This window comes from Oryctolagus cuniculus, chromosome 7 (assembly GCF_051225735.1).
Source record: "Oryctolagus cuniculus isolate XC-2025 breed Fujian yellow rabbit chromosome 7, ASM5122573v1, whole genome shotgun sequence".
NCBI classification, from domain to species: domain Eukaryota; kingdom Metazoa; phylum Chordata; class Mammalia; order Lagomorpha; family Leporidae; genus Oryctolagus; species Oryctolagus cuniculus.
In genome coordinates, this window is record NC_142873.1 from 41,972,109 (window position 1) to 41,996,907 (window position 24,799).

The 24,799-nt window shown below is 44.2% G+C and overlaps 1 protein-coding gene across 3 annotated transcripts; it reads left to right on the forward strand.

The window, feature by feature from the left end:
• Positions 1–462: 462 nt before the first annotated feature.
• FCRL4 (Fc receptor like 4) lies at positions 463–24,340 on the forward strand. Of its 3 annotated transcripts, none has more exons than XM_008264263.5 (11): positions 463–2,220; positions 9,492–9,746; positions 10,963–11,226; positions 11,532–11,816; positions 12,894–13,181; positions 16,972–17,076; positions 17,605–17,632; positions 18,844–18,914; positions 19,145–19,213; positions 23,094–23,125; positions 23,225–24,340. In XM_008264263.5, exons 1-11 carry the CDS (start codon positions 2,190–2,192, stop codon positions 23,339–23,341), a joined length of 1,545 nt encoding a protein of 514 aa, XP_008262485.3. In that variant the 5' UTR covers positions 463–2,189; the 3' UTR covers positions 23,342–24,340. The 3 variants fall into 3 exon arrangements, with proteins under 3 accessions (XP_008262485.3, XP_089155903.1, XP_089155904.1); XM_089299777.1 differs by having other exon boundaries at positions 11,134–11,226; XM_089299778.1 differs by lacking the exons at positions 17,605–17,632; positions 18,844–18,914; positions 19,145–19,213; positions 23,094–23,125; positions 23,225–24,340 and having other exon boundaries at positions 16,955–17,076.
• The last annotated feature ends 459 nt before the right edge of the window (positions 24,341–24,799 follow it).

Consider the following 24,799-nt stretch of genomic DNA (forward strand, 5'->3'; position numbering starts at 1 on the left):
TCTGTCTGTCTCTTGCTCTCTTTCGATTAAAATGAAAAATACATTTTAAGAAAAAAAAGCAAGTGTGTTTACTTTTCGTTAATATAAAAAAGTAAAAATTATCCCTGATTAGTCAATAAATTGCTTAATAAATCATGCTATCCATAGCCAATGTTTAAAAGTGAAACTACACTTTTGGCATCAATAACTGTGACTCAAATGCAACAACAAAACCAGTGCACTCAACTTACTTAAACTAAACTTTTACCTGGCATTTGTAAACAAACATGATTGTTATGTTGGGACATCTTCTATAATATCATAAATGTCAAATTTTATATTAAAGATTGAAATTCACTCATTCAACAAAATTGAGGCTAGAAACAAGAAAATAAGCAATGCAATTACAACTTCCTCAAAATCCTTATTTAATTAATAAATATTTGAACTCTAAACTTATGTAAAATATTTTTTCTGGGGTGATAAGGGCTACAGAAACATTGATAGAATATTATACTAATTATAAAGTTCTTTTCAGTTGATTGTAGTTAGGATTTCAAATGTGACAGAATATCTAGTTCATCATAGTTATTACTTCTTGAGTGTTTACATCGTCCCAGACACTGGACCAAGAGTTTTACAACCATAATTGATTTTTCCATGGAGCAACAGCAACATACCCTTGAAGTGGGGATTACTTTTAATCTCTTTTTTATCAGTGTGAAATTGACATCTACAGGAGCTAAAGTCATACAACTCTTATTAGGCAGAGACAAGGGAGCTGAAAGATGACAGGAAAGTCACAGAGCAAGGAGAACCTGAGTGCCATCTGATATTCTGTGTGTCCCTGTGGTGCCCGGTGCCTATGTCTGCTGGGAGCCCTCTTTATAATCAAAGATCATGGGCATTGCCTGGAATATAGTTGATGTTCAATACAAACCTCAGCCAGAAAAATAAACTATTACGATGTTATAAAAAATTGTGTTATATCAGAAAAATACAGACATCCCAGTTTGCCCTCTGTCTGTTATCCTCCCCTTAAAAGAAGGTTAAGAGTCATTTATGCACACATATCACCATGTATTTCCCAAGACATTGCTGTGGAAGATTTTGATTCTGGGACCTTAAACAAAAACTTCATGTTTGGGGCCACTGTTGTGGCACAGCAGGTAAGGCTTCTGCCTGTGATACCAGCATCCCATGTGGGTGCCGATTCATGTCCCATTTCTGATCTAGCTTCCTGCTGATGGCCTTGGAAAAGCAGCGGAAGACAGCCCAAGTGTTTGGACCCCTGACAACTATGTGGGAGACCCTGATGAACCTCTTGACTCCTGGCTTCAAGCTGGCACAACCCTGGCCCTTGCAGCTGTCTTGGGAGTGAACCAGAGGATGGAGGATCTCTGTGTCTCACACACACTCTCTCTCTCTCTCTCTCTCTCTCTCTCATGTGTGTGTGTCCCTATTTCTTTGTAATTCCATCATTCAAACAAGTAAGTTTTTTAAAAAAATCTAACAATGATGCTTGATGGTCTAAGAAGATTTTGACAGGGCTGTAATTTTCTCGTCAGTTTGATTCCAGGTCAGATCACAGCTGTGGCTTCCCCTGAGACAGATGAGTCAGGACATTTTCATATATGTGAGACAAGGTGGGAGTTGTCTGACAGCTGAGGGGTTTCATCAGGTGTGTGGATGGCCAGCGGAAGGTGATCTGACATAGACAGCAGAGGTTGGAGGAGGGTGTTCCTGCATTGAATGAGAACATCTCCATCCCTGGAGCGTCTCAGGTACATTCTTGGATTATGTGACTCGCAACGGAACCACAGTCTTGCCTGGTATCTGGTGGCAGAGAGGATGAAGCTGTGATTTCTCAGAAAGACGGAGGCTGAACTATTTGGAACACGTGACAGTTAAAGCCTTGAGAAGCTCTTCATGCCAGGATGTCAGCTCATTACTTACATAATTCTATCAAATATTGATTTTTGTACTCCAGATTCTCTCACCCTGGGTCACATGGTGCTTGGTGTTTGAAGGAAGATTCTTCTACTTCCCCTTTTCACTTTATTGACGTGACCCACTGTTCTCTGATGAACACCTTACTCACTTCCCAGTGCCAGCGCGGGTTCATTGTCTGGGCACTGCTCTCGTGATCTGGGTGGAACTGGCCTGCCTCCTAAGAGCTTCTCCTCCTCCAGTCCCTGGAGAAGACGTCCATGCTGCTGTGGGCTTCCTTGCTGGTCCCTGGTAAGTGACAAGGAGGAACTTCTGCTTGCTACAAAGCTGGGCTCCCAACATAGCAAAAGCTTCTCTTCTGAAATGCTGCAGTCGTAGACTTTTATTTCTATTTCAGAACAGCAGAAAATAAGCAAGGGAGGGATGATATGGGTTTATTGATATGAAGGGAAATAATCATTAGTTCCCAAAGGTGTGGTCCTCATCCACTGTTGTTTTTAATTGCCTAGGAAAAACCCCTCCTACTCTAAAATGAACTTTTCATTCATGTGAAAACAAAGCAAAACAAAATTACTGCTGTATTCAGTTACCTGCTTAAATCACAGCTCCTAGAGATCCAGGGTGAAAGATGAGTTAAATTCCATGTGGAAAGGACCATATCCTAACTGTGAGCTAGAGTAGTTATTTCCTTCTCCTTCTCCTTCTCCTAAGATCTAACCTGCTGTGGTGATTGAAAAGAACATGAGAAGAAATGAAATGATTTTTTTCTTTGGTTCCCCACATCCCCCACTCTCCACTTCGGTACACCTTGTCAATATTTGTCCACATGAGCACTGAATTCCTAGAAATTCAGGCTAGGGAATTCAAATAACAGTTAATTTTTTGTACACTAAATATGTATTAAGTGTGTTTGTCTTGTCCCAGCTATATCTAAGACCTTAACTAAAGGAAGAGTTATTAGTGTGATTGGCACCTTAAGGGAACTCAGTTAATAGTGAATGGATGAATATACGTGGCATTATACAACAGAGACATCTAGGAGAGAGCTGCTGCCCACAAGAGCCATCACTTTGATTAGGAGATCCAAGTATGAGTGCAAGAATATTTGATTTGGCAGTATAAGAAAAGTATTACACAATGGGTCATAGGATTGTGTGTGATCATGACAACTTATCCTTGATGGTTTCTAATTACAAGTATGCCCCAGACACTCTTCTGGGAATATCCCTTTTGGGGATGGTATTATGGCTTAGCAGGTTAATCTGCTGCTTCCAATGCCAGCATCCCCTGTGGGCACCGGTTTGAGTCCCAGCTGCTCCATTTCCAATCCAGCTCCCTGCTAATGTGCCTGGGAAAACAGCAGAAAATGGCCCAAGTGCTTAAACTCCTGCACCCACTTTGAAGACCCAGGGTTCCTGGCTCCTGGCTTTAACCTGGCCCAGCCCCAGCCATGGTAACCATTTGGGGAGTGCACCAATGGATGAAAGATCTCTTTTTCTATGTGTCTCTCCACTTCTCTCTGAACTTTACCTTTCAAGGAAAAAATATTTTTTTAAAAAAAAGAATAGTCCATGTATTAACTTAAGAAATTATTGGACAATTAATGAACTAGGACTGTTATCACTTCCATTTATAAAACAGGAAACTAAAGCACAGAGACTTTAATATCATGTCTGAGATTCATGCAGCTAGTACAGTGGCAGAATCAGGGTTCAAACTCTCAACCTGACTTTGGAAGCTAGGTGTTTAACCCCTACCCCACACTGTATTTCCAGTCATGATTCCAAATAAGCTATGATAGTGTCCTGAGTCAAGAAAAGAGGGAGGTTGCTTCAGCATAGAGGCATCTCAGAAGGCTTCACAGAGAAGGTGTGACTGCATCTGGGTCTTTTTATTTTTTAGGATTGATTGATTTATTTGAAAGTCAGAGTTACAGAGAATGATAGACACACACACACACCTACACACACACAAAGAGAGAGAGGGAGAGATCTTCTATCTGCTGGTTCATGCCCCAGATGGCCACAATGACCAGGACAGGGCCAGGCTGAAGCCAGGATCCAGGAGTGTCATCCAAGTCTCCAATGTGGGTGGCAGGGGCCCAAATACTTGGGCCATCTTCCACTATTTTTCCAGGGCCATAGCAGGGAGTTGGATCAGAGGTGGAGCAGGGGCTGGCACTGTGGCATAGTGATTAAAGCCTCCACTTGCTGTGCCAGCATCCCATATGGGCGTCGGTTCAAGTCCCGGCTGCTCCACTTCCTATCCAGCTCTCTGCTGTGGCCTGCGAAAGCAATGGAAGATGGCCCAAGTCCTTGGGCCCCTGCACCCCCGTGGGAGACCTGGAAGAAGCTCCTGGATCCTGGCTTTGGATAGACACAGCTCTGGCCACTGTGGCCAATTAGAGAGAAAACCAGAGGATGGAAGACCTCTGTCTCTCTCTCTCTCTCTCTCTGCCTCTCCTCTCTCTCTGCCTCTCCTCTCTCTGTGTCACTCTGGCTTTCAAGTAAATAAATAAATCTTAAAAAAAAAAGAGGTGAAGCAGCCAGGATATGAACCATTGCCCATATGGGACGCCAGCACAGCAGGTGGTGGATTTACCAGCTATGTCACAATGTCGGTCTCCCATCTGGGTCTTAATGCATAGGTATGACTTGGTGGTGCTTCGTGCAAAAGTCAAGAAGATTCCTAAGATGAAGCAGAGCCAGGACTCAACCACAGTCCCATGTTTAAAATGATAATGACAGCAAGCACTGAGGACTTACTAATGTAACTCAACACAATCTTGTTACAAGGTTGCTTTGACAATCTTCATTTATCAAATGAGGAAACTGAATCTCGGAAGTTTATATTTTCCCAGAGTCACACAGCTCAAACTCAAATCAGGATACCTGAGTCACTGCCTGAGCTTTGGGGCAGAGCCTGAGCTGGCTTCTCTGGGATGGGTTCTTGGGGAACATGGTCTGGGACTCCTCACCTATGCTGATGACTGGTTCTTGACTCTCTTGCAGCTCTAGTCAATGGACAATTCGGTAAGTATCCTCCCTTTTTTCTCTGTTAGACACCTTATCCTCTATCTCAGATACTGGTAAGATGAGGCCCCATCATCCCTTTGATCCTTTTCCTGAGGGTTGTAGAAATGTCAACACCTCAGTCATTCTGGTGACTCTGACCCTAAGAGTCAGGCTATCGGGGGTGAGTGGGCTCCTCTCTAAGATCAAACCCACCATCATGGATGAACATGCAGGGGCTGGGATATGTGTCACAGAGGTCACAGGAGGAAGAGGTGCAACTCGGTCTGAGCCTTACAGAATGCATCAACACTGAGGACCGGGGCCAAAATAAGCCACTACTTCAAAGGAAGAGGCTAGGCCCCAACAATCTTGTCCCTAACCATGGGTACTTAATTTGTCCAAGCTACAGCATTCTGCATAGACATTTTTCTGTTAATAGTTCAAGTCATGATGACTCTAAGGCCCTATCCATCTAGTGTCCAGCAGTCTTGTCTTCCACTTGGAGCCGTCTCACAGGAGTTCAGGCAAAGCATGTTGGAAGCCTTGATGTCCACCACATGCTTTCAGGGGGCTGCCTGCTGTCCTCACTCAAGTCAGCAAGAGCCACAGCTCTCTCAGTGCGCACTGTCTCCTGTGGTTCCTGGGTTTCCTGTAATACACCCATCAGCGTGTAGACAAAGACCATTTCCCATACATCCCTGCTTCCCTTAGATAAGACTGTAACCTGGCAAGACTTTGCTGCTGGCCCTCAGAAAGAGAAATAAGACAGACAGTGCCTTACATCAGCTACTAGATGTGATTAATCTCAGAGCCTCCAGGTTGGTGGCAGCTTCATGAAGGTCCTGACAAGAGGTGCCTCCTCCTGGCCACAGGGTCACCTGCACAGAGTAGGGGCCAAAGAGATCCAAGCGGCAGGACGGAAGTTCTCCTCTCCAGTAGAAGACCCACTGGCCGATTTCCCATTTTTCTCTCCCCAAGTGCTTCCCAGGTATGTAGCTGCTGGGAATTTCTGTTCTCTTCAGAGAAAACACACCCAGTTACCACTGGGACACAGTATTCTGTCCAAATCCTTAAGCAGAGGGTATTTTTAAAGGCTATGAATGGTTTAATATCCCCAAAAACATTTAGTTTCTTTATCTAAAACATACCTTTGGGTTACTTTACAAATTTTGCTCCCAAAAAGAGACAATATTCCCTTTACATTTGAATATAACTGAAAGATCCACGTGGGCAGCTCTTTCAGAAAAAGGTAAGAATATTTGAAGTCTCAGACTTTAAAAAAGCAATTGTTGATAAGCTTTTAAATGTAAACAGTTCCCCTTATCTGAATAGAAAATGTACCAGGAAGAAAATGCGTTTAGTGATTCCACTTAAAAGTGCTATGTTTAATAGCACAGCCCAGAAATGAGATGCTTATTTTTGAAAAATAATACAAATGGAAATACTTGTTTCATTTTCTGCTTTGTAGAAGTCAGATTACCTTAGGTAGTTTGTAGAACAAAGTATGCACCTAACACTGATTTTTTTTTTTAAATATAGTGGCTGTCACCATTTTCAGCATCCTGTGTTTAAGGTAGGAGAGAAGGCAGGCGGAGTAGGGAACAGAAGCTGTCCAAGAACCCAAGAACTTCCTCTGTACCTCTCTTCTTTCAACATCAGGAAAAAACTTCCCTTGGTACCTCTATTCTCTAATCCACCCCAACCTTTGTTCCTCTGCCATCTCTCTATCCAGACCTGGAGCATGTAACTGGGAAATTAATGTCTCACTTTTTGAAAACTGTTGGTAGGTAGCAGGCTAGGGGAAGAGAACACTGGAACTAACTTTCAAGAGGCAGGCAAGCATTTTCCTTGTTACTGATTTTTCTTTTTTCAGGGATAACAGTCTTGCTCTACCTCACTCCCCGGTGGTTTTGTGAGCTGTCAGAGCTGTGGCAGAGAGATAGAGAAAAGGAAACAGATAGGCAGACAAAGCGCGTGCCCATCTGCTGGTTCACTCCCCCCAAAGCCTGCAATGATGGGGCTGGACCAGTGCCAAGACCAGGCACCGGGAATTCAATCCAGGCCTGCCGTGTGGGTGAAAGAGACCCTCCTACTTGAGCCATCACCATCTGGTTCCTAGGGTCTGTCTTACAGGAAACTGGAAGCAGGAGCAGAGCCAGGAAATCAAACCCAGGTTCTCCAGTGTGGAATGTTGGCGTCTTGACTGCTGGGCCAAGTGCCTGTCCCTACATAACTTTCACCAGCTTCACAAGTTGCTGCATCTTGAGAAGAACCTGCAATGGAATCATTGTGTATTTGTAACTCATCGAAAGCACTCGTCTTTCCACAGGCTAGAGAGTAGCATTAAATCAGGAAGAATGTCTGTATGAACACGTCTATTAGTGAATAATTTGAGTGTAATCAGTTTGGTTGTTAGCCCTCATAGGCTCATAGCTACACATTTAAAAAAAAATCTAGATTAAAAAGAGCCTCAGTAACACCTGCTCTCTGGGGAAATATGATCAAGCACAAAATCTTCTCTCAACCCAGAGATCCCTTCCACAAGTCATAGAGAAAGAAAACCTATGATTTGAGAGGCTGACATTGTGGCACAGCAGGCTGAGCCGCTGCCTACAGGGACAGCGTACAATACCGGGGCACCAATTCCAGTCCTGGTGCTCTGTTTTCAATCCAGTTCCCTGCTAATGCACCTAGGAAAGCAGCAGAAGATGATCCAAGTGCTTGGGCCGCTATAATCCATGTAGGAGACTGGGATGGAGTTCCTGGCTCCTGGCCTTGGTTTGGCCCAGCCCTGGCTGTTGGAGGAGTGAGCCGGCAGATGGAAGACCTCCCTCTACAGAGTGTGTGTGTCTCTACTGCTATCTCTCTGTAAGTCTGCCTTTCAATAAATAAAATAAATCTTTTCAGATAAAAGTAAATGATTGAATAAGCATTAAATCAGAATGTGATGTGCATCACAGGCAGTCCACTGAAAAGACAGAAGGGAATCTCAGCTCTTTGTGCCCCCAGGAGGATAAAGAATAAGTGGTCCTTAGTAAGAGGCCCTTTGCTATTCACCTGTCTGAGATAATTGGCTTTTGTGCAGAGGAGAAACAAACTCCTCACAGCTGTATGCAAGCAGGTAGTTCTGCGCACTGAAACAAGCACCACACTGAGGTTTTTGCCCTCTCACAGCACCTGGGGGTGGGGGGTGAGGGTGAGGGAGCTACCTCCCAGGAGTTGGGACACTGACCGGGGGTTAGTTTGAAAAGGGCCCAGAAAGTGAAAGTGCCATTGTTTGTTTTCAGCAGGGAGAATGAAGCTTTCTGCATTCAATTTGTGTTTACACTTACATCCTCCAGGTTCTGCCCACGAATATTTCAAGAATTTAAGGGCCCAATTTTGTATGAGATCAACATTTTATTGTCACCAGTCAGTGTCTTTGCTGTTTGGGGGCTGAGGAGCACCTGGCTCCCTGCACTCTTTTTGTAGCTGTCTGGATGGCTCTTTCACTCCAGACAACAGCCTGCTTGCTTCGCCCATACCCACTTCAATTTTGACCATTTTCTATAATTGACCCCAAAATTTCTATACTTCCTCCATCTCCAATCCACAGCTCACCAAAAGCCCATGTCACATGTAGCAAAAAGAAAAAAAAAAAAAGAAAAAAAAGAAAAAAACCTGAGTTTTCCCTCTACTCATCTTAGCTTCTTGGCTATGGCCCATGAATCAAACTGGTAAAAGAGAGATTAACAAGTGAAAGAAACAGTTTTAATTACATATATTCACAGGGGAATTTACCAAAAAATAACATGATTCCAGAAGGTGAGCAGGTGATTGAGGATTATATACCATCTTGGGCTAAACAAGGGAAAAGCAATTTGGAGCTTCTGAGTACAGGAGGTCAGTTGTAGAGAACTGACCATGAAAAATATGGTAACAGAGGCTATTTAGTAAGGTTTATTACTAAGGCTTAAGTCAATGTCTCCCCATTGCTAAGAGTCATCCAGAGGTCTCCTCTTCCTGGTACAGGAGAGGGAGAAATTTTAAAACTGGAAATTTCCTACACAAAAGGAAAACCCATGTCCTGTTTTTAGAGCTCTCCCTAACTTCCAGTGGCTCTTTGTGGCCCTTAGCTTAAAATAATCCATAAGCCAAAAAGGCATGATTGGGGATGTATGTTCTGGTAGCCCTCACACACAAACCCTGAGCTGAGAATGGTCTCTGTAACATGAGGAGCCCCGGTAGGAGTCTAAGAGAAACAGCAATTCTCAAGTACCTACCTGGGGGCCTGGTCCATGAGCCGCCCATCATCCACAAACAGTGAGTGTATGCTGCTAGGATCGCCCTTTGAAAGGCCAGCCTGTTCCTGTGGACCACAGGGAAGCCACTGCACTCTGGGGCAAGGTGAGCAGAGTTGGCAGACTGGCAACCTAGGGAAACAGCAGCCCTCCTTCGGGGATTTTGGGGGACTCTCCAAAGCTAGGTTTTCCGGTCTGTCTCACACTGACCATGCAGCTGGAACTGCAGGCCCCTCCACCCCAGACTCACCTCTCTTCTCCTCCTCAGTAACTACGCCCACGTCTGTGATTTCTCTTCATCCGCCATGGACCACAGTCTTCCAAGGAGACAGAGTGAATCTGATCTGCAACGGATTTCAGTTCTATGCTCCAGAGAACACAACGTGGTTCTATAAGGATGGTAGGGAAAATACACAAACAGAACACCCAGGAAACACCCTTGTGGTCTGTAAATCCGGAGAATACAAATGCCAGGTCCAGGGCTCACTTCCAAGTGACCCTGTGTCCTTGCGTTTTGTAACAGGTGAGAAAGATTGTGAATTCGTAAGCACAATTTTGGTTTAATTCAGCTCCCGGGACTTCCCTCTTTGACCTTTGACCTCACCTATTTCAGTTTCACATTCTCTCATTGCCTACAAGTGTTTTCCAAACTACTTTTGAAACTCAAGTTTAAATGTTTACCATTGATCAACACACATTCTTGCATACTTAGAAAGTCAAGGAAATTAGTTACTTTAAGGTAATATAAAAATGAAGCTCTCCCTGATACAGAATAGAGTTTAGCAATGGCTGTACTACAGTAGGTTGTGTCTGGGCATTGGGGTGGGAGCAGGCACGGTGAGTTCTGTTTTTGAAACAAGGAAGTCACTCCAACCCTAGATAACTCTCTAGACTGTATTTAAAGCCAATGAAGACTGTGGCATTCTGCTATAGTTAGAGCTGCTGGTCTGACATCCTGCCCAGCAGGCTTTACGACCTCATTAACAGAAAAAAGTAACACATACACAGGAATGTATGGAGCCCAAAGCAGAAAGCAAAAACTGCCATAAGGGGTTCAGAGGAGAGAAATCTCCAACCTCAGGCCTTTGTCCCCACTTTCCCTGGCATCTTTCTCTTCTCCATCCCCACGTTTCCCTCTGAACTCCCAGGCCTTTCCCTGAGCAGTTTTTCCAGTTCAGAAGTAAAGAAATTATTTGAATCATGTCCCCTGGCATGGTTCATGGAAGGAGGCACTCACCACAGTCAGTGAAGAGAAAAGGTAGAGCTATCTTCAAATTAGAATCTGAACAGCATAAGAATCTCTAGAGAGGACCACATCCCTGTCCCTTGTACCTGGATTTGCATCTCTGACAACAGCCCTGCCGCATAACATCTCCCACACACTGTAATGCTTGCTTGTACATTTCTGCAAATGTTCCTTCCTTGACAGCTCCTGCTCAGATCTGCTAAGCAGATCAGAGTTGATTCTGTGTCAGGGATTTTGTTCACACCTACTTTGGCTTTTCTTCTCAATGTTAGAATGTTAATATTTTGAAACTGCCCTTAAATGATTGAATAGATGTGTTTAGGGTTTTGTTACAAATTGTATCCAACTTCTTTCATGCTGATTTGAAAGGAGATGAATGTGCTTGGGTAACCAAACTAAATCCCAGGAAAGAAGACAGTGAAGTCTCTGTAAATCAAGAGACATAGAGGAAGGAGGTAGCCCTTGAACGATGCCACCTCTGTGTCTTTTGCAGGCCCTATCATCCTTCAGGCCCCTCATCTTGTGTTTGAAGGGGACACATTGATTCTGAGATGCCAGAAAAGGGGGAAAGAGAAACTGATTGCTGCAAAATATAAACAGAATGGAGAAACTGTCTTTGATTCTAAGGATTCTAATCTAGGCTTGGATCTTTTCATCCCACAAGCAAGTCTGAATAACAGTGGCACCTACGAATGCTGGGGATATGAAGACAAAAATACTGTTTTCAAGTCAGATGCTAAAATTATTAAAATTCAAGGTAAACCCTTTGTTTCATATTGATTCACTTAGCAACATCAGGGCAAGTAAATTGGGCATGTCTGGAGGGAATTTATGGTTTAATACTGGAACTCTACGTCCATGAAAGGCAAAAGGCCTTTAGAAGGCAGAGAACGTGGAATAACTGGGTTGGAATCAACCCAAGGAAGAAAATTCTGATGGAGAGCCTGATGAGCTTGTCCGGCCGTGTGCCTGGAGTTTCCTGAAACTGAGACTCTGAGCCTGCCTCTGCCGGAGTGCTAAATCCCCAGGGTGCTGAGAGCTTGCCTGACCTTTTCCCCTTAGAACTATTTCCAGATCCAAAGCTGAAAGCCACAGACCCTCAGCCCACAGAGGGGAATCCTGTACATCTGAGCTGTGAAACACGGCTTCCTCCAGCACGGTTGGACACTCCACTCCACTTCATCTTCTTCCGAGATGACAAGGCCATCCTCTCCGACTGGAGCAACTCCTCAGAGATCCAGATCCCAACCATCTGGAGAGAAAACTCAGGGAAGTACACGTGTGGTGCGGAAACGGTGACCCACAGCGTCTACAAGCGCAGCCTCCCACTGGAGATCCACGTGCAGAGTGAGTGTGGGAGAGCCAGGTGGGCCAGGGCGGCTGAGTATCCTCCCTGCCTACTCCCTGCGCTTTCAGCCCTGTTGGGTTGGGGAATGTCTAACAGTGATGGGTTTGGTTATCCTCACAGAGGCACCGGGCTTAGACTGCAAAGTGAGAAACTGTAATACCAGAAATGCAACATTTCTTTCCCAGCTCTATTTCCCTAAAAATTCAGTATTCCTTTCAAACTCTGCCACCTGGAAGAGGTACAGGTGACTCGTGGAGTTAGATACGAGAAAAGACTGTGTCCACTTGCTGAGCTGGCAGATTCCAGGGTGCCAGATCTTGGGGCAAACTATTTAGAAGACAAGCATTTGCTTTTTCCTAATCAGCTGCAACAAGCAATGTGAGTGCCTGTGATGCATACAGCAGAAAAGGAGGAGATCTACAAAGAGCAATGCAGTGCTAAGAGACCTGAGTGCTAAAGTAGAACTTCTGGAAACTGATGAGGTCCAGCCTACAGCCTTGATGGCCACTGTTGCTATTAGCTGGCCCTCAAAACAGTTCAGACCATCTGCCAGGATATCCTACAAAACCCAAATGCTTCTGCAGGGATAGCCAGTTTTTCTCTCATGGAGTCCTCTGTATAAGGATTGAAATCTGATCATATTTGGTTATAGTCTATTATCTATGAAAGATATATCTTGAAAGTCCAAGAAAAATGACCCTGTCTGGGACAGAGTTATGGCACAGTAGATTGATCCCATTCTAGTCCCAGCTACTCCTCTTCAGATCCAGCTTTCTGCTAATGGCCAGGGACAGCAGTGCAAGATGGCCCAAGTGCTTGGGCCCCTGCACTCCCATGGGAGGCCCAGAGGAGGCTCCTGGCTCCTGGCTTTGAATTAGCTCAGCTCCAGCCATTGCGGCCATTTGGTGGAGTGAACCAACGGATGGAAGACCGCCCCCACACACACTTTCTGTAACTCTACCTCTCCAGTAAATTTTTTTTAAAAAAACTTTAAAAACAAAAAAAGGAAAAAATGACACTGTTGGATACCCACTCCCCAACGCTTAGCCCTCACCTGCAATTTCCTGTTCACGCAGGGATCCCTGTGTCTCAGGTGTCCATAGAGATTCAGCCCCCAGACGGCCAGGCAGTTGAAGGAGAGAAGTTGGTCCTTGTCTGCTCTGTGGCTGAAGGTACAGGGGAGACCACGTTCTCCTGGCACAAAGAGAACACGAAGCAGCATGTGGGACAGAAAACTCAGCGTTCCCAGACGGCAGAGCTGGAGATCCCTAACATCAGGGAAAGCCATTCCGGGAGATACTACTGTACAGCTGACAACAGCTACGGCCCCGTCCAGAGCGGGATGGTGAACATCACTGTGAGAGGTGAGCTGTAATAAACAGTGGCCTTACTTACTCTCAGCAAACTTCCTCAAGTGGGGAGTAGACATAGACAATGCCACTTTTATGACTCTCCTTTTTTGGTCCCTATTTGACTGTCCTCCCTGTGATAGACAATTTATTCCATTAGAGTATCCATAACCCAAATCAGAGTAAGGTATTCCAGTGAGGGGCTTCTGGCCAGGAGCCATTTCACCTCTTGGAGATTTTGTATGTCTGTGCTCTAATCCACTGGTTGTTACTCTCAAAGAGCACCCTCACCTCACTAACAGCACCTTATGCTGTGGCCCAGCTCTCTCACAACCAAGTGCTCCCTATGCCTCTCCTGTCAGTCATCCACAGCACAGTGCCCCTGAGTCCAACAGAATCAAAGGTTTAAGCATTCCTTTCTTGAATACTGTAGGTTTGAGGGAGTCTCAGTAATCAAATTCTATGCAGGTCGGGAAACTTACAAGTACAGAGAGCAGAAACAGCACAGTTCTGCCCTTAGAAGGGAGAAGACTTACTTTGAGATTGCAAACTTACACCATTCTTCTCTTCCTCTGCCCTCCAAAAAGCCACAGTGAACTAAGTCAGCTTCTCACCCAGCAACACCCTGGTAAGGAATTGATCTGTGCTGGGCTTCAGTCATTCTCTGTTGCAGACTGAGCTGCATCCCTGGACACCCAATAAAGTTAGCTTGCATTGACAGGCAACTGAAAAACTTGATTTTCTTCACAGAGAAACTCCTCAAGAGAGTGATCTATATTCACGTTCTTCATTTGTCTCATTTTCTCTCAAACCAACCACCATCAGGCTTGGCTTTCTCCACCAGAATTACTCTGCAAACATCGCCAGTGATCTTGATGCTACTAAGATCAATGGGGAATTCTTAGCTTCTGCTTTACTTGACCTGTCTCCGCCTTTGAACAGAACTGGTCCTTGCTTCCTTAAAACACTTTGTTCCTTGACATCTGAAGCACAATTCTGTCTTGGTTCTCTACCTACCCATCAGACACCCTATTAGGTTTTCTTTCTGGATCCTCATTGTACTTCTAACCTCTGCATTTTGAGACTCCCAGGGCTCTGACGTTGGACTGTCTTCACACTCTCTCGACCAGGGGTGGAGAGACTTGTTTCTGCCAAGCGTCATGTGTATCTTTATAATGTCATTCATGGGCCATACAAAAAAATCAACTTTTAAAATTAGGCTGCTGCAGATTTATTGGGTTTTTGAGTTCCACCTGCAGTTATCTTGGCAGGGCCAGACCAAACAATTTCTCAGGTCTTGTGTGGCCTGTGGGCTGGACATTCCCCGTGCCTGTGATCATCTCATCCAGTCTCAAGATTTTGCATGCACATATGACTCTATATACTTATGACTCCACACTCAACCTATAGCCTAGACCTGCAGTCTGAACTCAACTGTTAGACCAAAGTACTTAAGTCAGGTGTTCCACAACTGTAGCTCATTAGTATCTGCAACTTAACTTTCCCAAAACTAAACTCTTGATTTTCACCCCAAATAGATTCCTGCTTAGAGCTTCCTCCGGGTAAATGTAAAATGCCCTTCTTCTAGTGCCACAGGTAAAATATATGGGCATCATTCTTAACTGCTTGTATTTCATCTTCCACATCCAATATACCTGTAAGTCCTGGTGGCTCTACTTTCAAAACACAGCGAAAATATCACTATTTCACATCAACTCCACTGCCATCACCTGGTTCAATCCACCAGTATCCATTGCCTGTATTATTACAATAATAGCTGGTCTTCTGTTTCAGGAAGGGGAACCTTTAAAGCAGATCTGTTTACTGTTCTGCTCAAGGCATCCCTTTGCTTCCCATCTCCTTCAATATTCTCTCAACAACGCACCAGGACTAGCATTATCTGGCCCCCTGTTGCTTTGACCTACCCCCACCATTTCCCCCTCACCTTCTCCACTCCAGACACTCCAGCCCTCAGTCTCTCCCTCAAACTCCTCAGGTATTCTCTAGGTCAGAGCCATTGTGTAGCTTTTCCCCAGTAACCTCAAGCTCACTTCCTTAATTCCTCCAGAGCTTTGCTTACCTTCTCAGGGAGTCCTGCCTCAATCATACTTCCTAGCACAGCAGCTCTCACCACAGTTCTGCCCTCCTGATCTTGCTTGATTCTCTCCACAGCACTTGTCATCAACTGCTCTGCCTTGTGTGCCCTGTTTGTTACTGCCTTCTCCCACTCCTTCCATGCTTTTCATATTAGTCTCATAAGAGTGGGCCATTTTTTTAACCACTACTGTATCCCATATGCCTGTAAGAGTGTTTGACTCAACTCAGCTTTCATTAACCACTTATTGAATGAATTAATTTTGTGCACATCAACTTCATTGATCATAGTAACCATCCTAGAATATAGAAATATTATTATCTACTTTCTACAAAAAAAAGGGAAGCGAATGACCTCAGAGTTGTGGTTACTTTACATCATGGAGCTTATACATGGCAGCCCAGATTTGAATCTTGGTGCAATCATTTAGCTCAGAGAGAGAGAGAGAGAGAGAGAGAAAGCAATGTAAATGTTCTCCTAAGATGTGCCACATGGTCAAGTATCAACCATGCTAAATATCAGAGAACTGTACTGTTTATACAACTGGTCAACTATCACACTTGTAGCCATTGAAGTGGGAGAGGTGAGATGTAGTTGTATTCCAGTTCCTTACCTTCTACTTGTAGAAGCATTCTAAGCACAGGCACATATACAGGGCACAAAGTAATCATTTTATTTAAAAGGTGAGAACACACACACACACACACATACATGGGCATAGTTGAGGAGTGGAACAGCCTACAGGGAGAAAAGGGGTGGGAGAGGGGAAGTTGAGAGAAGGAGGAGCAGCTCATCACCTCTTTCAGTCTTGTCCAACAAAGATGGGACAAACACCTCCTAGCACTTCTGTTTATGAGGTAATGTGGTCATCTGGAAATTTTCTGATGCCTCCATAAAATTCTATGTGGAGCTTATATACATGGTGACTTCCCCCCGGGTCCCAGATGAAAACAAGGCATCCTGAGAAAAGGGATACTCTGATTGACAAGCAGGATAGAAACATGGAGTGGGGCCTCATGCTTTGTGACCTCCGGCTCAGCTAGCTGCCTTTTCCCATATCCCCAGGAACCTGAATGACTTAGATGCTCTGAGAGGGAGTTGCTATGCACAAGGCCCAGCTGCTCGAGTTTCCCTTCAGCTCCACTGAGGCAAATCCTGTGATGAAGTGGGGCTTCCCCCAGATCAGGGGACTGAGATGATTTCCCAGAACGAGGTTCCCCTGAAGGGTCTGCCTCTCAGTATGGGAGCAGCTGAGAGAACGGAAGCCTAGAGTGTCATTCCCAGCAGAGAAGGGCTGGGCCAATATCATTTCAGTGCCTTTTCAAGGCTCAGCCTGGGGAAGGGGACGATCAGCAAAGGAGAAATGTACGGATTTCAAATTTTTACCAAAATAGATTTTTATTCCATTTTCCGCAAACTTTTTTGAAACTCTCTCATCTGTACAAGTATACACACTTCCTCCTAAGTGCTGGTTTCTAAAATGAACCACTGAAGGTAGAGACAGTTATTTCCTCTGCCATTCCCCCGTAGCCCACCCAGGGTGATTTTTCTGGCCATAACCTGGCCCCAGGCATCCTCATGCATCTCTTCTCTTAGATCCTCTCTCCCAGGGATCAAGATCCAGCCAAGCTGAGCAATGTTCCAGGATTCTGTGGTGGCTTCAAACCCTAAACCTCTCCCCTGGGGCTCACAGGGGTTATTTCTCCTTAGGGATTCCAGGACAAAAAAGTGGCCTTATCGCCTTGGGAACCTGTGGGGGATTTCTCATGCTTCTCATAGCCGTGCTGTTTTACCACCGCTGCTGGAGGAAACCAGGTTTGTGTTCTTATCATTGCTAGAGTCATTGTGGAGCCCCTGCCACAGCCTTGCCTCATACACCCCAGCTGATGGCCAGCCTCAGTAATCAATTCAACTCACCTCTCCAGATTCTTGTGAGCACATCTCATGCCCTGGAATGGGCTGGATATAGTGAGCTCTGGACCTCTGACCACAAGTGTCCTTAATAAGCCTCAGTAATGGCCCAAGGTTCCCTTGGACAAGACCACAGATGTTCCTCAAAGTCCGCCTACAGCTCAGTACTCTGCAAGAGTGGCGGGAAGTTCAGTTCTACTTACTATTTCTGGATGTACATCCACACAGCCTTGAACCCTAATAAGCTCTCAAATAACTGAATATTTAATGCAGGAGTGTGTTTCACGCACCCCAGCAATTTGTATATTTTGTTCAGTCCTGAGCCTGTGGTAGAATTTTCTTGAGAACAGCTCTGAGGTAGCACCTGCTTGTGAGGTCCTTGAGAAACAGCTCCCTCTGCTGACCGAAACGTGCCTTTGCTTTATTTTGCAGGAGATGGTTTCCTGGCTGAAGAAACCAGGTGAGCCCTGAACCTCTGCAGGCACATTTTTTGTTTCCCACACACTCAATATGAAAAACTGCGGGGTTGCAAAATTAGGCCAATTTACCTCTCTGTGATCCTGTTACTAGGTGTTCTATTTTCCCATTCCTTTAATTGACCAAAAATGAAGTTTCCTAGAACAATTCTTATCATCTAGTAGCATTATAGATTTTGCATGTGTTTAGAGCAGTTTCTTAGCTAAAATTAATCCATTCATCTAAACAGGTACATCTAAACAGGTGATACCAAAAGTTACATATTTTCTTGGGTACCCAGAGGATATTTCTTTTTTCAAAAGATTTATTTATTTGAAAGGCAGAGTTACAGAGAGGCAGATGCAGAGAGAGATCTTCCAGCCACTGATTCACTCCCCAAATGGCCACAACAGCCATCCGAAGCCAGGAGCCTGGTGCTTCTTCCAGGTCTCCCACATGGGTGCAGAGGTTTAAGCACTTGGGATATGTTTCATTGTTTCCCCATTCACATTAGCAGGGAACTGGATCAGAAGTGGAGCAGCCAAAACTCGAACTGGTACCCATATGAGATGCCAGCACTGCAGGTGGTGGCTTTACCCACTATGCCATAGCACCAGCCCCAGGATATTTTTTTAACTAGTCTTACAGTTAGTGTGACTAGATTCTAGATTTTGTGCAAACGTTCAAGATTTTCCAGGGAAGTCCACATTTCCAATACTCCTTTTGCCCTAGACATGCACATTTACACAGACTTTGTATCCTTCAGTTTGGAACATGTCATCTTATTTTTGCTTCTATGTCATTGTCTCAGTCTTGGGTTGAAGCCAGACATTGGGGCATAGATTAATTCTACTTCCTTTTTGAACTGTTCTGACATGACAGTGTAAAAACATTTAGTCCCTACTCCCTGATAATGAGGCTGATTTTTAAGAAGAGCTTGTTAGTTGGATATCAGAGACTTTTTGGCCTTGCTTTTAGGCAACTTGTTCATACCACAACCCCAGGGTTTCTTTCAAAATATCAATCTGATTTTATATATATAGAATCTATCATAATATATATTATTGAAGCTCCAATTAAACCATTCAGGATTCCTAGCTCTTGCTGACTGCTGACTTCCCCCAGTTCCCATTTTCCTCAGCCTCTCTTCCTGGCCGTCTCTCTGTTGTGCATGTTATAATGCTCCATGGATAATTATGTTTCTCTGTCTCACAGGAGCCCTCCCTTCCCAGGGCCAACAAGGTCCTGCCCTGTCCAGGTGGAGCTGCAGCTGTTACCTGGCAATGGTGAGGATTTCCCTGTAAGAAGCTTCCCCTGGCCTCAGTCAGACAAAGATAAAGTGTCTGGTGTCCTGTGATGTTTCCCTCATCTCTCTAAGGTGTTCCATACTCAGATATCTCCAAGAAATAATAACTTCATTGTGGTCCAGCGCTGTAGTGGAGACACGTGGGAAAGTGCATTTGTAGCAATGAACACTCAGGGAGACTACCTAGAAAGTGTTGTCTTTTCTTTCCAGTGCACCCCAAAGAGGAAGACTTGTTATATTCTGAGATCCAGATAATTCATCTGGGAGACAAAGAGAAAGGTACGTCTCTGGGAAGAGATTCTGGATGAAAACTACATTCATTCATTCAATAAATATTAAGCACCTCCTATTGCTAGGTACTGCTGTGAGTATGGGACATCAATCCATAATTAAGATATAAACAGAACCCTACAATATGAAGCTTAAATTCTAAAGGAAGGTAGACACTAACCAATATGTAATAAGCCATAAGTGGTGATTAGGGCAAAAATTCAGCATCCTATTGAAAGCTATTGTGCTCTTGATGGTGTACAAAACAAGGCTGCCCGCAGATCCAAATAAATGAATATTTATAAAGTATCTACCATATGATAGGCATCGTACTAAAAATATTTTCATATAACATTATGTATAGGTATTCCTCAACTTACAATTGGTTACATCCGAATAAACCCATTACAAGTTGAAAACACTGTAAATTAAAAACACATTTAATATACCTGATCCACCTAATCATGGTGTAGTCACACAATACCCTGTAGAACATCAGTTATTCATGTCGATACTCTCATGGCTGACTGAAAACTGGAACTCACTGCCAGTGTCCAGCATCTCAAAAGAGTATCTTATCATATCACTTGTCCCAGAAAAGATCACAACTCAAAATGCAAAGTTTTGTTTCTACTGAATGCATATTGAAAAATCTTAAATCATCATCAGTCAGAGACTATACGTAGGTATGTACATATTTGTGTATGTGTGTGTGTGCGTGTGACAATTTTTTATTAGGTGCTAGAAAATGTGAATTTCCTTAGTTATTGATGGTTTTTCGATTTTGTTCTGGAGCAAAATAAGTTAAATTATTGGGTATGAAATGTATCTTTTCCAGGCTTACTTTTAATCTTGATTTTAAAAAGGCAGGTCCCGATCAACCTTCAGAACAGAGCTAATCTTTTCTGCAGATTATTAGATTAAATATTAAAGCAATGCATTTCTGAAGATTCCACATCAGATACCCCTTATTCTACAAGATCAACATGAGCTTTAGATATTATTTTGCCTGTTCCTTTCTGGTGATTCTTCCCTTGGCCTATGATAGTTTGCTCTCACACATGTGCCTATCAGTATTCAGCCAAAGACCTGAGGACCCTCTCCACCAACATCCGGATCTCTCAGTCTGCTTCACTGCTATCCCTGTGGGACTCTGCGCTGTAAATTCCAGCTGCCTCAGCAAGAGGCAGACTCTGCGCTCCCTAACCTGTGCTGCAGCTTAGAAACTGCCCCCGTGTGGTGATGTGGTGCAACTGTCGGGCTCGCTTGTCTATTTCCTTTGTTTTTCTTCTCCCACAATGGTATATACTGCCTGATGTCCAATGCCTGAAAATCATTGTTTTGTCTTTTTGGGGTTTTTGTTTGTTTGTTAAAAATGGAAAGGTAAATATAGTTCCTGTTATTTCGTCTTAGCCAGAATGAGCAGGCCTATTTCATTTTTCTTAATCTTTGGCTCTCTTAGGTATGAGATGTTATTTCCCAAATGCCAGGGAAATCATTTCAAAATTTTTTTTTTTGATAGGCAGAGTGGACAGTGAGAGAGAGAGACAGAGAGAGAAAGGTCTTCCTTTTTGCCGTTGGTTCACCCTCCAATGGCCGCCGCTGCAGCCGGCGCACCGCGCTGATCCGATGGCAGGAGCCAGGAGCCAGGTGCTTTTCCTGGTCTCCCATGGGGTGCAGGGCCCAGCACCTGGGCCATCCTCCACTGCACTCCCTGGCCATAGCAGAGAGCTGGCCTGGAAGAGGGGCAACCGGGACAGAATCCGGCACCCCGACCGGGACTAGAACCCGTTGTGCCGGCGCCGCAAGGTGGAGGATTAGCCTATTGAGCCACGGCGCCGGCTCATTTCAAAATTTTTAAGAAGCACCTCTGAGGGTTCCCTAACCATCTCCTGAGATGGGGAGAGAGAGAGAGAGAGAGAGAGAGAGAGAGAGAGAGACCCTCAGTAGAGCTTCCGGATGAAAACTGAGCAAGTGATCTCTCCTTCCAAGGAAGCCTCTCCCACAAACACTCCTTCCCCCCCACCCCATAATTCCTCAATCTAGGTGATTAACCCAGACTCTTGGAATCAAGGAAACAAATCATTCTATTTCCTTTTTAAATATAAGTGTATTTTTGACACATTTTAAAGTCTGTGCATAATCAGAGTCTTCAAAATCCTTGTGAAAATGCATATTATGCAAAAGCTCTGCATAGATTTCACAAAGTTTTACACCAAAATATACATCCTTTTATTCCACTTTCCACAAAATTTTTAAAGCTCCTACATATACATAGATTCTTATCTTATCTTGAGAACTTAAAATTACCAATAACTTTATACCTAGTGGGAATTCCAGTCACAACCTAGTGCTGTTAATTGTAACCCATTTTATATGTGAAATACATAAGACTCAGAGGGGGCAAAGGAGATTTCCAGGGTCACAAAGCCAGGAAAAGACAAGATTTAGACCAAGTCTTCTGTCTCATCACCATATTTACTGTTTGTGGCCTTTTATTATTTTTTGACTCACATGTACCGCCTGATTGCCTGGTTTGTCTATCACTCTGCTTTCCAGAGCCATTGTTTATCAGGAGTCTTTGAACATTAGAATTAGCAGTGGCCTCACCTTTCTTGGGCTGATGGAGTGCAGGAGTACATCTCATCCTGCAGAGCTCCCTTGATCATTTTGCCATTCTTCACACTCTATCATTGACACACTCATCAAAACACTGCTTAAAGTGACCATTCTGTTGAGAGACTAGGTGTGTTAATGATCTGTAGAAAAGTCCCTTCAGCCAGTCCTCAAGGTTTGCATGAAGCCCCTGAAATCACATGCAAAGTTCAGTGCATAGGACACTATTCTGGAGGAGTAAGTATACAGCTTTTCTCGTATCATTAAAATCATCTGTGGCCTCAAGTGGCCTACGGTAAGAATGTGGTGAAACAGAAATGCTGGGCCGGCGCCACGGCTCAATAGGCTAATCCTCCACCTAGCGGCGCTGGCACACCGGGTTCTAGTCCCGGTCGGGGCGCCAGATTCTGTCCCGGTTGCCCCTCTTCCAGGCCAGCTCTCTGCTGTGGCCCGGGAGTGCAGTGGAGGATGGCCCAAGTGCTTGGGCCCTGCACCCCATGGGAGACCAGGATAAGCACCTGGCTCCTGCCATCGGATCAGCGCAGTGTGCCGGCCGCAGCGTGCCGGCCACAGCGGCCATTGGAGGGTGAACCAATGGCAAAAGGAGGACCTTTCTCTCTGTCTCTCTCTCTCACTGTCCACTCTGCCTGTCAAAAAAAAAAAAAAAAAAAAAAAAAACAGAAATGAGAAATGCTGAGTGCCCCAGGGTACAACGCCTCTTCCGGCTCCATCTCACCACAAAGAAGCCATGTCGCTTTGATGAGCTACCCTTTTCTTTGAGTGTCTTAATTTTTAATACACATGATCAGAGAAATTATATCTGCTCCATTTTCCTCTCATATACCCCCATCTCCAAGAAAACATAGCAATAGAATCCAGAACTAAAACACGCTAATGTGAAAGAGAATTTTTTCCCACAGAATGTACACGTGGAGAGCCCTAATGGGAACTTACCAAAGAAACAGGGATGTTGAGAATGATGCACTGTTAAGTTAAGAGAAGTAAGAATTAAAACAAAGAGAAAAATAACTCTCTCCACAGTGGGTGGAGGAAGTGGTCTCTTTGATACTGACAGAGAACTTTACAGATCAATGGAGCTTGAGAAGAACTTGAAGAAGGCTGAGTTCAGAAATGGTAAAACAGAAGCCAAATGTGCTGTAGGACATGTTGGGTTTGGGAGGAGAAAGCATGACTATAATGGACTGTGACCAATAAGCTGGCAGCCTGGGATCTAAGTGAATTTAAGCCCACGTGGTTCCCTTTCCTTCCACAGCCAACACCTCCAGCACACCTCCAGAGGACAACGTGAGTTTCATTCCCCCGCTCTTTGCTCTCCCCCTACTTCCTACCTCCTCCTACTCCCTATCTCTTTCCACTTTTACTTTTATCTTCCTTCCATTCCAGTGTGCCTCAGTTATCTACTCTGAGGTGAAGACAAAGCTCCCAGATAAATCAACTGAAAAGGTTGGCTCCAAGGAGGAAAATGCCATGAAAGGTGGCAAGACTGTCCTACCCTTGTGACTTGATCCAGAGCCCCAAGTCCTCAAGTCCCTGGAGTGACCAGTTAGTTCCAGCTTTCCAAATCTCTCTTAAGTTCATTCACTGCAAGAACTAGGCTGGCTCATTCCCTCTGAAATGGTAATGGATGGCCTCTGAAAGACTTTTCTAAAGTGATTGGCACCCACACTTCAGAGAAGAAGTCACTGTTAGCTACTCTGGCTTGACCTAATGCATAGGGTTTGGGTTAGGGGTAGGGAATAAGGAGAGAAAAGATTACTTTTGGAAAAATAGAAATACAGCTTTTGATGAACTGGGATTGGCACAGAAGTTGAAGAGTGAGTGACCATGATTGCTGCTTAATGCATTTACATTTTTCACTAGGGAATCACCTACATCAGTCGTTAGAACTGTGAGCAGTTGCACAGTGACAGTGCCTAGCCCATCTCCTCAGCCTACAAAGCTCACACTGTCAGGTTTCAGATGCAGACAAAAAAATGGGCCTCAAATTGTTTACAGAGACAGGAACTTCAACGAGGATATTAATGCTCTACAGAATCATGAGAAGAGTTAGAGAAGCAGGTTCTAGACTGAGCTTCCAAAAGTAAAATGTAGTTATGTTAATGACATTGAGGACAAAGGCTTTTAACATTAGAGAGAAGAGGCACAAACATAAAATCAAGAAGTTAAGGGATCATTGCTGTGGCACAGTGGATTAAAGCCCTGGCCTGCAGCCCCAGCATCCCATATGGGTGCTGGTTCGAGTCCCTGCAGCTCCACTTCCAATCTAGCTCTCTGCTATGGCCTAGGAAAGCAGTGGAAGATGGCTCAAGTCCTTGGATCCCTGCACCTGCATAGGAGACCTGGAAGAAGCTTCAGGTTCCTGGCTTCAGATCTGCCCAGCTCCGGCCATTGCAGCCATCTGGAGAGTGAACCAGTGGGATGGAGGACCTCTCTCTCTCTGTCTCTACCTCTCTTTGTAACTCTGTCTTTCAAATAAATGAAATAAATCTTTAAAAAAAAGAAGTTAAGAAACAACTCTGTAAACCTAAATTTATATTGGAAATATGGACATAAACTCTTGAGAAATGCTGCCTTTTAAAAAAAAACAATATGTAAAGACAAAATTAAATAATAAAAAGCAAAATGTGTTTCTTAGGTCTGTCCACTGAAAAGGCCTAGGAAGAATTACCAACTCCCCAGCAGTGAGCACCCCTGGCAGAAGTTGTAGTCTACCAATACTATTTCTTATTCAATAGAAGTAGGTATGCCTTTTCATAGAAACTCTATGAGTTATCAAAAAGTTGATGTGACAATTATTTTTCCAATAAGTGAATGAGGAATGAAAAAAATAGAAAACTAATATTTTATATGGATATTTGATTTCACACCTACTGATTAACATAAAAAAAACCTGACAGTCAAATGTTTTGTGCTTCCTGTAGGTGGTATCTGATACCACCTACAAAGTGTCTATGCCAC